Raw genomic sequence first — 13,340 nt, 5'->3', positions numbered from 1 at the left:
ATTGATTGAGTTTGCGGTGCCTTATCAAGCTCTCGCCGTCGTTGTTGCTTTTTTTTTTTTTTTTTTTTTTTTTTTTTTTTTTCACGAGACGAGGGCAAGAGGGAGGGTCACCCTCATATAAATTGTGTCTTTTTTTAACGGGGATGTCGCCACCGTACACCTCAATTACCGCCAAACGTCCTACATGCTTAGGATGGGCCGATGGTGCGGCAGTCCCGTCTCTCGCGAGTGTAAATTTTTTTGTTTTTGTTTTTTGTTTCCTTCTTTTTTAAGTTATTCCTGTTTCTTTCTTTGCAATCTTATTTACGTATATGTCTGCGTGTTAACTTTTTGTTGTTGTTGTTGTTGTTATGGCTTTTTCTCAGTGAAAGCGAAGGAACGAGAAGCAATAGCACACAGAGAAAATATATATAAATATATATATAAGAAAGAAAGAAACAAAAAAAAGGTCCATCAATAAAAATATAAGGAGAAAAAAAAAAGGAATTTTTGAAAAAGATGGCTATTTCAGAAAAGAAGTGTCTTTTTATTCGTGTGGCATTGTATTTGCTCTTCATTGCGGCATACGCGGCGGGTGTTGTTGTATTTATAATAATCTTCAGTAATTATTGGGCGGCGGCTGGCTTTTTCCTGGCCTGCATTTTTATTGCAATAACGACCGTGCTGTACGTTGTCCCGGACAAAAAATTGACTGCGCGCCTTCCTCCTGGAAGCTTTAGCCGTATTATTTTTCAGTCGACCATTCTGATTGGCACCTTGGGGCTTTTTGCTGTTGCTCTCTATCTGCTGGCCCGAGGCATTATGCTGAAGCAGCGCTGGACGGGGAGTTCGTACTTCTGCTCATTTATTGCCTTCATGATGGCCGCAAAGTGGTGCTATTTTATTGGATATCGCGTGCACGGGTTGCGCAATGACACACGGACGATCGGCAAGGCTGATCCAGAGGAAATTAAGAAATTCTTTGAGGACGTTCCAGACGCCTGGTCCAACGAAAAGAACGCAGATATTATGTAAGACGAATTACATTGCCAAATTTAAATACATTCAATTAAGAGCTACTATGCTAAAAAAAAAAAAAGTAAAAAAAGTTAACGAGCAACTACTTTAGCAAGTCTTTCTCTTTCTCTCTCTCTCTCTCTTTTTTTTTTTTTTTTGTTTTTTGTTTTTTTATTATTGGTTAGCATACCTCTTTCTTGCGTAAAGGATGAATCTATCTGTTTACGTATATTTATATATATATTTAAATGCATACGTGGTAGTGTGGAGGACAACTGAAGAAAAAGGGTTTTATTTCCAACTGGGAGGGCAAATATTCAATCAACTAAAATAAGCCCAAAATAACGGCAATGAAAGAAAGAAAGAAAGAAAAGAAAAAAAAGCATTTCTGTTTTTTGTTTTATTTTGGTTCTGTTGAAGTGTTTTTGTTTTGTTTTTTGTTGTTGTTGTTCTTTACGACTGGGATAATAATTGAGGTTTTTTTTTTTTCTTGCGCAGCTCTGGTTTTTTGATTTCATTATTATTATTATTTTTTGTTGTTGTTCGTTTGTTGCTGTTTTTCTTTTTTCTCTTTCTTTCTCTCACGTTGCTCGTTGGATTTACGCATGGCTTTTTGGTCCGAGGTGAATTTTTCTGATGGGCCCATGCACGAGGTCTGTGTGTGGTTTGGCGCTTCTTGTTTTTTTTGTCGCCGCACTCACCTCTCGGGTAGCATACATTGAACTGGACCTTGGCGAAGCGGATGACTGTGGCCCGCGTCCTTTATGCAGTTCACATCCAACCCTCGTGAAGAGGCTGCTGTGCTTTTTTTTTTGTTATCCCGTAAACGTTGACGGGAGCGACTACAAGAAGCATGTGTTGGATCGATTGAGGCGACTTACGCAGCGAAACTTGAAGGGACAGCCGCATGTGGTTGAAGGTGTCATACGAAGCATTGCCGCCAAACTTGAAAATCCAGACAAACCACTGGTGCTTCACTTTGCGGGTGACAATGGGGTGGGGAAAACAACACTGGCGCAACTTATTTCTTTATCTTTGGGTCTCCGGTGCCATGACACCGCGTGTGAGACGGGTGACTCCACCCTGGTGCTCTCAGGTGTTAGCTACGATGGTTACAGTGTGCAGGAGTTTCGTCGGGTCGTGATTCCAAAGGTTGTACAGCACGTTATAAAGTTCCCAAAAAATGGTGTCATCATCATCAACGACCTTGGAGCTTTGCACCCAGATCTCGTGCGTGTCCTCCTCCCACTGTTAGGCAGGGCGACCTCCTTCCCTGAGGCTCCCAGCGTGTTTCTAAGCCGTTTATTTGTCATTGTGACTACAGATTTTGGAAGACAGGGCCGAACACAGGGCAAGAGTCTCACTGAAATGCGCCGTATCGTTGAGGATGATTTTAAAGGTCTCTATAGTCAATTGTCATCATCTATGATTGAAACATTTCCATTTCTTTCAGCGGCACTGGATACAGCCAAGGAGATTGTCTGGCTGACCATCATGAGCTATAAATGCCGGCACAGAGAAGCAATCCGAGAGTTGCTCGTAAGCGAAGATGCGATTTTGTGGTTGGTTGATTTTGTACGTGATGATCTTCCGATGGAAAACGGTCGCTGCGTCGCTAATGCTGTATCCGCATTGGTGGGTCCGGGAATTTTGCGTCATTTGCTGGAAAACCCTTCAGCCCCGGTAACTCTGCGCGTTGACATCAACGATAATGGCTCAGTTACAGTTCTTCCAGTACGAACCGATTAGTGACTGGCAGGTTGATTCACGAGGAGGAGCAGTAAGTTGAAGGAAACCACCGGCGTATTTGTGGGAAGATCCTGCGATGTTCCCCTAACTGAGCTGTGCTCTTTGTGTGTGTGCTCTTTTTGTGTGTGCCTTCCCGGGAGAGCGTGTTTTCTTATTTACCTCTTCGTATTTTGTTTGTTTGTTTGTTTTTCTGATTGTCTTTATTTTCTTCTGGATATGTGCCGCACAGGAACCCCATTGAAGCAATGCCCCCCAAGTTTGACCCCAACCAGGAGCTTATAGTCATTGTGAGGGCCGTCGGCGGTGAAGTGCCTGCCACGGCGTCGCTCGCTCCGAAGGTCGGTCCGCTCGGCCTGAATGCCAAGAAGATCGGCGAGGACATCGCCAAGTCCACGAAGGACTGGAAGGGTCTCAAGGTCACATGTGAGCTGCGCGTCAAGAACCGTGTGGCCACTGTGCGTGTCACGCCCTCCGTTGCCTCTCGTTTGATCCGCGCCCTGAAGGAGCCGCCGCGTGACCGCAAGAAGGTGAAGAACATCAAGCACAGCGGCAATATCCCCTTCTCGGAGATTCTTAAGATTGCAAAGGAGGCGGCGCCCAACTCCATGGGGGCCAACATGAAGTCCGTCGTGATGGAGGTGCTCGGCACGGCACTTTCCGTAGGCTGCACAATCGATGGCGAGAACCCGCGGGAAATACAGGACAAGGTGCGTATTGGCAAATTGAAGGTTCCGAACTGATTCATGTGTTTTGTTTTGCTTTGTTTTGTTATTTCTTATTTTCCTTCCTCTTTCTCTGGTTTCCCTCGGGCTGAAATAAATTGCCCGGGTGCATGAATAGAAATTGAAGACACTTCGAATGTCAGACGTTTGTTTTTATTTATTTATTTATTTATTTATTTTTTTTTTTTTTTTGTGTGTGTGTGTGTCTTTCCTTTTTGCCTGCTTCTTTCTTACCACACTTGCATAGAGCACAAATGGGGACGATTAGCCGTCCAGGAGGCATGCGGCCCAAGTGGCACAAGAAGCGCATAAAGCGCTTAAAGCAACGACGCCGGCGTATGCGTCAACGTTCCAAGTAAGCACAGCAAATTGCGGCACCTCCTTATTTGTTCTGTCTGGACAACTGCGAGTCATCAAAGGACCCTATCATCTTTGTGTTTTCGGTTTTGGTCTTTTTTTTTTGTTTTGTTTTGTTTTTAACAAAAAAATATTATTGTTGTGCGAAGTTGATTCCTAAAATGCGGCACGGTGGTTTTTTCTTTTATGTTGATTGCTTTCTTTTTCTTTCAATGTTTTTTTTTTCCAATTTGCCTTTTTGCCTGCTTCTTTCTTACCACACTTGCATAGAGCACAAATGGGGACGATTAGCCGTCCAGGAGGCATGCGGCCCAAGTGGCACAAGAAGCGCATAAAGCGCTTAAAGCGACGTCGTCGGCGTATGCGTCAACGTTCCAAGTAAGCATGAAGGTGGTATGATGCCACTTATCCTCTTTCGGTCCGGGGAGGAGAAAGAAGGCGTTTTGGGTGTGATAGCCCGAATGTGCTTGTTGTTCGTGCTCTTTTTTTTTTTTTTTGCTTCGTTTTTGTTACTCCCCTTTTTTGCTGCTTCTTGTTGCTTTTGTTTTGTGCTCTTTGCGAGTGGTGGAGTTCTCCTGGGACTTTTTTTCCTTCTTTGCCTGCGCTCATACTTTGCCTGCGTTTTTTTTGTTTTGTTAGATAGGAAATGGGGACGATTAGCCGTCCAGGAGGCATGCGGCCCAAGTGGCACAAGAAGCGCATAAAGCGCTTAAAGCGACGTCGTCGGCGTATGCGTCAGCGTTCCAAGTAAGCACAACTCATGGTTTCTGAGGCCCAAAGCCGCATCACTTTTTTTTTTCTTTGAACCAGCCGTTCTTTTTTTTGTTTTGTTTTGTTTTGATGGTTTGTTTGTTTTTGTTACCGTTCCATTATTATTATTATTGTGGAATGTATTTGATTATCTGTGCTCAGGCACATCTGTTGCTTGTGTATTTGCTTTTTTGGATTTTGAAATGGAGTTGTGCCGTTTTGCGTGTTTTTTTTTTTTTTTTTTTTGGTCTTCTTGTTTTCTTTTGTATAATTTTGTTGTTGATGGTGTTGTTTTGCTTTTTATTTCTCCGATGGCGTGTGCTTGAGTGGTGTTTGTGAGGACTAGCAGAGAGGATGCACCCACGTGCTTCAGGGCAGGGTGTATTTCCACGCTATGGTGGTGGGTGGATGCATCAGTTTGGTCATGTGTATGCCCTCCAACAGGAATTACTAAACCCAGAGGCCAGCAATTGGTTTCGGGCGGTTGAACTTTGGCACACGGCGCGTCACGAAGGAGTTGCGCTCAATTCTGCTCATTACACATCCATTCTTAGGCAGTGCGTGCAGCCGAAAGCGTGGGAAGCCTCACTGAGGGTGCTTCGTCAAATGCAGCGGGAAGGCATCCGCCCAGACGTCGTGGGAGTTGGCTGCGTACTGGCCACATGCGCCGATGCCGACAGAATTTCTGAGGTGGAGGAGGTGTTCGATGAGTTTAGTGGGAAAATGGCCTTGGACAGCGTTTGCTACCTTGCATTGATCAAGGCAAAGATGGCTGGTGGTAGATGGAAGGAGGCAATAGCAGTTGGTAAGAGACAGGAGGCGGATGGCTTGCATTTTCTTCCATATACGTACACGCACCTCCTTGAGGCCGCGAAGGAGGCGGATGACGGGGAGTTTGGGCTTGAATTGGTGAGGCGCATGAAACGGGAGCAGTGGGAACTGTCGGAGAGGGGACGTGTTGCCTTCAAGAAGTTGTGCGTTCTTCACAATTGGGAAGCGGAGTTTGACCGGCTAGCGGGGTTTAGCGAAGAGGGTGTGTCGCGTCCCCAGCTGCCGGAGAGGTCTTTGTAGAAGAGGCTGTCGAGTGTCAAGAGAAAAGAATAAAATAAGAAAGTCGCTGCGTCTTGTGTGTGTGTGTGTGTTTTTCCTTCAAATCGCTCCCCTTGTTTTACGGCTTGTCATCATCAGCCTCGATGCGTTGTTGCTTCTTCTTCCTTGCTGCGTGTAGGTAACAAATGCCCAGCAAGAAGAGCCGCCGAAAGACTTCTCTAGCACGGCAAGAACGCGAATGCAGTGATTCACCCAAGAGCACTTTTGAGCGTCACTCGTCCAATGAGCCTGCGAAGACTGGTGTTTGCGCTGTGGTGGCTAAAAAGGAAGTGAAGGTGAAGCCGGCACCGGAGAGAAGAGGGACGCGAAAAACATCGAAGAATGAAGAGGCGGAGTCAAGGTACAAATGGCCGTGCCGCATATTGGGTGTGCTTTGTGCCCTTCTGCTGGCCTCCGCCCACCTCTACTTTAGAATAGGCGCCGATCGCGACTTTCCATGCGAATGCATTGCGTCGGGTAGTGGGCCATTGGTGTCTGCACTTGCGAGTAAACGTCTGGGTCTGACTGGTGTTCATCTTCACACCGCGGATCGTGCTGCGGTGGAAAAGGAGCTTACGACCCTTTTGACATGTGTAGTCCTTCACCGACTGACGGGTGTCTTTAAAGATGTCACCGAGCTTTCCACGCGCCTGCGGAAAGATGCCGCCAGCGCCAAGTGTATTATTTGGTTCATTCAAGACGTGGCGGTGGTGCGTGGTGTGGCAAACTCGCTCAAGGAGCTCCTCGAGGAAAACACGCTGCGGGGCGATGAAATTTTGCCGGAGGGCTCCCGAGGCCTTTTTGTGTTGGTGTCCGACAAAAGTCGCCAGGAGTTGACCGACGTTCTCCCCCACCGTGTGGTTCACATGTTTCACACGATGACTGTGTAGCGGGGGTGAACGAAGGAAAGAGAAGAGGAAAAAAGAAGCAGGGCCGGAGGGTGTCGATGCGTGGAGTGGAACAGCCACATGTAGAGGTGTTGTGGAGTTGGTTGTCGCCTTTTGTCCCCCCTTGTTTTGAGAATTGAAGTGGCGGCACGTGTGTTGTTTTCCCACGATTCGCTGGTCGTCGCGCTCCATCCCTCACATAGCCCTTTCATTCCATTCTTCTATCCCTTTGTTGCTGCTGTGTGTCGTGTTACCCCCGCCGCCGCCGACTGCGCAGTCAAGCAAAAAAAAAAGGAAAAGGAAAAAATTAAGCACAAAAACACTTAATAAAAAGAAGCAGAAGGATGTTTTGTACGGCTTTGAGGTTCGCCAATCCCGCACTCCGCCAAATTGCAGCGGCGCAGATTGCTGCCGTGAAGGAGGCGGGCACGTACAAAAGTGAACGTGTGATCACCTCCAAGCAGTCTGCCCTGATCGATGTTCAGTCCTCCACCCAGCCCCTGCTGAACTTCTGCGCCAACAACTATCTTGGCCTCGCCGGGAACCCAGAGGTGATCCAGGCCGCGAAGGATGCACTTGAGACCCATGGCTACGGCCTGGCATCCGTGCGCTTTATTTGCGGCACAACCGACATCCACAAGAAGTTGGAGGATACCATGACGAAGTTTCTTGGAACCGAAGACACCATTCTCTATCCGAGCTGCTTTGACGCGAACGGCGGCGTGTTTGAAGCCCTGTTGAATGAACAGGACGCTATCATTTCGGACGCGCTAAACCATGCGAGCATCATCGACGGTGTGCGTCTGTGCAAGGCGGAAAGGCACCGCTACGCCCACATGGACATGGCAGAACTTGAAACCGCTCTTCAGAAGACGCAAGACAAACGCATCCGGCTCATTGTGACGGATGGTGTCTTCTCCATGGACGGTGATGTCGCGCCGCTGGACAAGATTGTGGCTCTGGCCGAGAAATATAACGCAAACATCATGGTTGATGACTCCCACGCCACGGGATTTATGGGTGAGGGTGGCCGCGGAACGCCGACTTTGTTTGGTGTCGTGGACAAGGTTGACATTCTCAACACAACCCTTGGAAAGGCACTTGGTGGTGCCAGCGGTGGCCTGTCGTCGGGTTCCAAAGAAATTGTGGAGGTTCAGCGACAGAAGGGTCGTCCGTACCTGTTCTCCAACACAATTGCGCCTGCCGCCGTTGGTGGGTCGCTGAAGGTGATGGAACTTCTTCAGAACTCATCCTCTGCCCAGAAGAAGCTACAAGAGAACACGCGGCTGTTCCGCACAGAGATGAAGAAGGCGGGTTTGACTCTCACCGGCCACGAGGAGTGCCCTATCGTTCCTGTGATGCTCTATGACGCCCGCATTGCCGGTGAGTTTGCGTCCCGGATGATGTCTCAAGGAATTTACGTCATTGCCTTCAGCTACCCAGTCGTGCCAAATGGAAAGGCGCGCATCCGCGCGCAGCTCTCCGCGGCGCACAGCACCGAAGATGTGATGCGTGCTGTTGAGGCATTCAAGACAATCAAGAAGGAACTCAACGTGTGATTTTTTAAGAATAACAAAAGTAAACATAAAAAATATAAAATGAAAAGACGCTTGTTTCTGATTTTACGTGCATACTAGTGGTTTTTACGCAATTAACTTTAAATAATTACATCATTTTTTGTTTGTTTTGTTTTCTTTTGATGGTTTGTGTGGTGGTTTATTATTATTATTTCCCCTCTTTATCATTATTTATTTGTTTGGATATTCTGAAAAGAATATTCACGATGAAAGCTGGATAACTAAATTTAATTAATATTTTTCGATAAGACGAATACGTTTCAGTACCCATTCTTTTCCATTATTATATGATCCTTTGGAAGACCGCGATTGAAGGAAATGAAGGAACATATAAACGGTACGACGAAAGTATGTATATTTATTTCTATTTTTATTACGTTATTTTTGACATTCCATGCACACTCCTTGATTCCTACCTTGCGGGGCGGAGTCTTGCGGCTGGAGGTCCCCGGAGTCTACCAACTTTTATATAAATAAATAAATATTTATATCTCCAATACGAATAGAGGGCGGCGTGTCACGATGGAGTCCATCAAAATGTATTTATATTTGGATCAAACATCGAGAGTGCGGCGAACTCACTACCGCTCCAATATAAACCCTCTTTATCCCCGTCCTATTTAATTTACACATATTTACATAATTTTAGGATCCATCCAGCAATATAGGCAAAAAAAAATCTGTTTGGAATGCTGTGTGAGGGGAGTAAAGGAATCTCTCAGCCTTTCTGCTTCCTCTCTTTTTCCCATTTTCCGTTTTTCCCATTTCTTTTTTGGTTTTTGGGTGGGGAGAGAAGTGTCGCGTGTTTGTTTGTTTGGTTTTAGTGTACGTTGGCCTTTGCACACAAATGCACAAATGTACAGAGAAATCTGATAGAGAGGCCATGGGTCATGTTGACCAGCTGCTGGAGGAGTACCTTCGTGTCATTAACTCCAAGGACGATGAGATACACGAGCTTATCCGCGGCCTCGAGGAACGCCGCTGTGAGCTGCGGAAGAAAGAGGACACATACAAAATAGATGTGGTGAGCGCGCGGCAGAAGCTGGAGAGGGCACAGAAGAGAGTGAAAAAGATGGCAGAAAAAGTTCAAAAGGGTGATGAGCATATTGAACAGCTTGTGAAGCATAACGATGCCATGAAGGTGCAGGCGGACGAGATGCGGCGGAAACTAAATGAGGCCACTGAAATGTTAGAGGCGAATAGAGAAAGGCACTGCCGAGAGGTTGAGGAGTTGCGACGACAACACGCTGAGGAAGTTCGGTCTCTTCAAGCGGGACAAACTCATTTGCGGCAGCAGCAGGAGGCCGCGCAGAGGGCAATAGAGTCATGTGAAGCGAGGGCACAGCAGCTAACTATAAAGGAAGCGGCTCATGAAGAGCTGAGGAAGGCATTAGCGGACGCGCGTCAGGAGATGGAGTCGATGGTCTCAGCAAAAACGCATTTGGACGCCTTGGCGAAGTGCGAGGAGTCTATGCGCTCCCAGAGGGCGACGACAGCTGCCGAGATTGACGACTTGAATGCGCAGTTGTTGAAGACGAAGCGGGCCGCTGCTGAGTATAAGGGTGAAATTGAAGATCTGAATGCGATGTATGCGCAGTTGCAGCAGAAACTTGCCGATGCTCTTCGTGAGGAGAAGACGACACGCCAGCTGCTCGATGCGGAGCAAGAGTCGAGGAAAAATTTGGCTGCAATGCATCAGAAGGAGATGCAATTAGCCCGTGAGACGGCCGAGAAAACGGCAGCACAGCTCACTGCGACGGTGGAGCAGCTGCAGCATGGTCAAGTCAGGATACAGACATTGGAAGGGCGACTTTCAGAGGTCTGTGAAGCGCTTGAGCAGGAACGTAGACGAGGCAGTGAAGAGCGTGAAAAGACGTCATCACAATTAATGGCACTGAAGGCAGAATTGGTGGAGCAGCAGCAGGAGACGGAGCGGAAGCAACGGAAGTTGGAGGGAAGCTCAACCGAGCTCAAGGAGCTTCATGCTGCCATCGCCACCGCAAAGGAGGAATACCTGCGCTGCACCGCCGAATTCAAGGAGAAACTGGCACTTACGACACTGGAACGAGATCGACTGCGAGAAGACCGTGACCGTATCAATTATGAGCTGAAAGACGTGGAGCATCAACTGAGCACTCTGCAGGAACGCTTCTCAGAGGAAAGGAGAGCTCTCACTACGCGAAATGAGGACGCCAGCATCGCCCTTGAAAGGATGAAGGATCAGCTGAGGGAAAGGGAGCATCAGTCACAAGCGTTGATTTCCGCGCAAGAAAAGCGTTTGCAGGAAATGGCATGGGCACATAAAACAGAGCTGACAGAGTGCAAGAGAGTATTTGAGGGTGAAGTTAATGAACTTCGCCAGCGCTTGAACTCTGCGAACGCAAAGTTGGCAGAGGAATTTGCTGAAAATAAAGCGAACCAACGCGAATTGCAGACTGCGCATGAAGCTATGCGAAGACTTTGTGAGGAAAAAGACAAGCATGCCTCTGATGCCCGTGAGACCGCAAGAGCGTTGGAAGATGCAAGGCGCGAGTCCATGAGTCTGCGGGAGGCACTGGCGAAGCAACAGCAGTTGGTCGATGTCGCCTCAGAGAATGAAATGCGACTGCGAAAGTCAATGGAGAAGATGGAGAACGAACGCGCGGCGAATGACAGGCGACAAGAGACCATTGCAGAGGCTCTTAGGACTGCAAAAGAGGAACTTGCGGTAAGTCGCAATGAGTTGACACAACTAAGGAATGAACTTGCGAAGGCACAGGACGAACGAGCCAAAAGAGAGTTTACGGACAGTGCGGCACGGCTGCGCGAGTCGGAAAGGCGCGCCGAGCAGCTGGAAAGGGAAGTGGCCACGATGCAGCAAGAGCGACAACAGCATCTTGCGTCGTTGGAAAGGTTACGTGCGGAGTGCGAGTCCATTCAAGCGTCGGGGCGAGATGGCAGGGACGATGCCTTCCAACGCCTGGATGCAGAGCTGCAGCAAAAGACGGCGGAGTACAAACGCGTCACACAGCATGCGAGGGAAGTGGAAGAACTTGCAAAACGCAGCTCCGAGGATCTGGAACGTGAACTTGCCCAGCGTGACGCCACCATTGGTTCGATGCAGCAAGAATTGTCGCGTCTCGCGGATGAACGCGCGAAGGTGGCGGTGCTTGAGGAGCGAATTAACCATCAGGCGGAGTTGAGCCGTCGGGATGCTGACCTCCTCCATAATCGCATCGAATTCTTGGAGAAGGAGCTTGACGCGCGCGAAGTGCAGCTGCAGCAGAATGCAATGGATGCAGAAGAAATGACGGGGCAGATTAGTGCGCTGCAAAGTCGCGTGGCTGAGCTGGAAGAAAAGGTTGTTCAGAAGGAAAAGAAACACGCCATGCGGAAGGAGGCGCTGCGCAAGGCACTGGAGCAGGTTGATGCGGCCACGGAGAAGAAGGCGGAGGCAGAGAGCATGCTGGCGAGGTCGAAAAAGTCACGCGGAAAGAGCAGCGAATCCTACAAAACTGAGATGGAGCGGCTTCAGGAAGAAATAAAGTTGGCTCATGCGGCGCAACACGCGGCAGAAATGCGATTATCGGTACAGGAAGAGGCGCTGGCGGAGGCGAAGAAGGCTTTGAGCAGCACTCAGGAGTTGCAATTGCCGCAGTTGACACGTATGATAGAAGAGCAAGATGTGTCTCATGCCAAAACTTCTGAGGAATTGAATGCAGCACGTGAGCGAGTAGATGTTTTGGCCCATGAGTTGGCGCTGGCACGAAAGAAACTGCGTGAACTGGAAGAGGCGAAGGAAGCGGCGCTACAGTACGCAAAGGATACACAGCGCAAAATCGCTGCGTCATACAGTCGCCTCGTTTCAAATATGGCGGAGGATGCCATGATGACAAAAGAAATGTTTGGTGACTTTGCCCTTGCTGTCACAACTCGCTCATTCTATCAAGTGGGTAAAATGGTTCACGACGGGTGGGACATTGTCGCGTCGCTTAGGTGGCGGTCAGGCGAGGGGATGAGGCAGCAGCGGTCAAAGATGGAGCGTGAGGTGGAAGAATTGAAGCGGGTACATGCTGACGAGTTGCAAGCGGTGCGGGATGAGCGAAACAGGGAAATTTCCAAACTGGTTCTACAACACGGGGCCGACATTGCGCAGTTGCGTCAAGAACTGGTTCATACAACAGAGCGGGTCTCCATGGAGCGGGAGACGGCACTAAAGGAACATCACCGCAAGGAGGAGCAGTTTCAGCGAGAAAGGACGGAGCTAGAGCGCGCGCGGCTGGAGATTGCTCACCGCGGGGATCAGATTGCGGCGCTGAAGGAACAACTCCGCGAGTTTGAGCAGCGGTCGGGGGCGGAGCGGAAAATGCTTGATGAGGAGAGGCGCACCCTTCAGCAGCAGCAGGAACGAATCCGCCGACGTCTTGAAGAATGCACGGTGGAGCATAATCAGAGCGAGGTGGAGGTGCGGGAGTTGCGCAGCGAACTTTCGGCGGTGCAGCAAGTCCTGCAGGAAAAGGAGAATGTGTTGGCAAGCGAGCGCGAGAGGGCCCGTGAGGAGAGCCGTCGGTTGACTGCGCTCACCGCCGCCAAAGAGACGCTTCATAGACAAATAGAAGAGCTCCGGCGGCAGATTCAGTCGCTGCAGCTGCAGCTTTCGGTGGCACGACAGGGGGCGCAGCAGAGCAATCACACGGCTGCCTCCCAGCACAGTCGAATGGAGGAGCGCGTCGCGGAGCTTACAAAGAGACTGAACGCGGTTGAATCGGAGAAACAACAGCTGGATCGTCAGACAAATAACGACAGAAGGAAAATTGCTGTTCTTGAGAAAGAGCTTGCCGAGTCACGGAAGCGAGAGGCTGAACTCTCCAGCCAACTTCAGGCGCGTAAATCTGAGAACTCGGCATTGAAGGAACGTTGTGCCAATCTTGAATCGCTTAAAAACATTGGGGAAGTCACCCTTGCAGAAACACGTTTGCGGGAAAAAGACCTCCTTGAAAAAATTGAGGAGATGCGCAGTGCGCAGCAACTCATGCAGCTCTGCTTTGACAAGCAACAGGAACAGCTAGAGGTGGGTCGTCGAATGCATGAACAAGACATCAACCGAAGTGGATTGCTATACAAAAATGATCGCTGACGGGTTTTTTTGATGCTAACTGCTCAAGTGATTTTTTTTTGGGGTGGGGGGGATTGAGAGGGAGCCGCATGTATGTATTTCTCTCTCTCTCTCTCTG

General features: G+C 48.8%; 8 protein-coding genes across 8 annotated transcripts, besides 17 other annotated features; all 8 read left to right on the top strand.

The window, feature by feature from the left end:
• On the top strand, positions 1 to 121 carry Tc00.1047053511071.202 (hypothetical protein, conserved; the record flags this gene model as incomplete). The annotated part of the gene is made up of 1 exon (XM_808920.1): positions 1 to 121. A coding segment is annotated over one exon (121 nt), but the record flags the coding sequence as incomplete, so codon positions are not given.
• Positions 1 to 2,989: a sequence feature (heterozygous, Esmeraldo-like haplotype).
• Positions 49 to 82: a microsatellite.
• Positions 331 to 350: a microsatellite.
• Positions 402 to 426: a sequence feature (AT_rich).
• Positions 499 to 1,014, top strand: Tc00.1047053511071.190 (hypothetical protein, conserved; the record flags this gene model as incomplete). Its single annotated transcript, XM_808919.1, has 1 exon — positions 499 to 1,014. The coding sequence occupies one exon, from the start codon at positions 499 to 501 to the stop codon at positions 1,012 to 1,014; it is 516 nt and encodes a 171-aa protein (XP_814012.1).
• Positions 1,115 to 1,169: a sequence feature (A-rich).
• Positions 1,224 to 1,246: a sequence feature (AT_rich).
• Positions 1,349 to 1,377: a microsatellite.
• Positions 1,382 to 1,563: a sequence feature (A-rich).
• Tc00.1047053511071.181 (hypothetical protein, conserved) lies at positions 1,633 to 2,745 on the top strand (the record flags this gene model as incomplete). The annotated part of the gene is made up of 1 exon (XM_808921.1): positions 1,633 to 2,745. One exon carries the CDS (start codon positions 1,633 to 1,635, stop codon positions 2,743 to 2,745), a length of 1,113 nt encoding a protein of 370 aa, XP_814014.1.
• Positions 2,890 to 2,945: a microsatellite.
• Positions 2,990 to 3,450: a sequence feature (areas merged during assembly that could not be assigned to a particular haplotype. This can correspond to areas where the two haplotypes were merged or to regions with more than two copies in the genome that were merged during assembly.).
• Positions 2,991 to 3,485, top strand: Tc00.1047053511071.171 (60S ribosomal protein L12, putative; the record flags this gene model as incomplete). Its single annotated transcript, XM_808922.1, has 1 exon — positions 2,991 to 3,485. One exon carries the CDS (start codon positions 2,991 to 2,993, stop codon positions 3,483 to 3,485), a length of 495 nt encoding a protein of 164 aa, XP_814015.1.
• Positions 3,451 to 13,340: part of a sequence feature (heterozygous, Esmeraldo-like haplotype) that runs on past the window's edge.
• Positions 3,492 to 3,515: a microsatellite.
• Positions 3,620 to 3,658: a microsatellite.
• Positions 3,921 to 3,944: a microsatellite.
• Positions 4,641 to 4,664: a microsatellite.
• Positions 4,801 to 4,839: a sequence feature (A-rich).
• On the top strand, positions 4,929 to 5,645 carry Tc00.1047053511071.160 (hypothetical protein, conserved; the record flags this gene model as incomplete). Its single annotated transcript, XM_808918.1, has 1 exon — positions 4,929 to 5,645. One exon carries the CDS (start codon positions 4,929 to 4,931, stop codon positions 5,643 to 5,645), a length of 717 nt encoding a protein of 238 aa, XP_814011.1.
• Positions 5,810 to 6,553, top strand: Tc00.1047053511071.150 (hypothetical protein, conserved; the record flags this gene model as incomplete). Its single annotated transcript, XM_808917.1, has 1 exon — positions 5,810 to 6,553. The coding sequence occupies one exon, from the start codon at positions 5,810 to 5,812 to the stop codon at positions 6,551 to 6,553; it is 744 nt and encodes a 247-aa protein (XP_814010.1).
• On the top strand, positions 6,895 to 8,109 carry Tc00.1047053511071.140 (2-amino-3-ketobutyrate coenzyme A ligase, putative; the record flags this gene model as incomplete). Its single annotated transcript, XM_808916.1, has 1 exon — positions 6,895 to 8,109. One exon carries the CDS (start codon positions 6,895 to 6,897, stop codon positions 8,107 to 8,109), a length of 1,215 nt encoding a protein of 404 aa, XP_814009.1.
• Positions 8,591 to 8,618: a sequence feature (AT_rich).
• Tc00.1047053511071.130 (basal body component, putative) lies at positions 8,975 to 13,243 on the top strand (the record flags this gene model as incomplete). The annotated part of the gene is made up of 1 exon (XM_808915.1): positions 8,975 to 13,243. One exon carries the CDS (start codon positions 8,975 to 8,977, stop codon positions 13,241 to 13,243), a length of 4,269 nt encoding a protein of 1,422 aa, XP_814008.1.

The sequence above is a fragment of the Trypanosoma cruzi genome, genomic scaffold (assembly GCF_000209065.1).
Source record: "Trypanosoma cruzi strain CL Brener 1047053517043 genomic scaffold, whole genome shotgun sequence".
NCBI classification, from domain to species: Eukaryota; Euglenozoa; class Kinetoplastea; order Trypanosomatida; family Trypanosomatidae; genus Trypanosoma; species Trypanosoma cruzi.
This window is presented reverse-complemented; position numbering and strand designations above follow the sequence as displayed.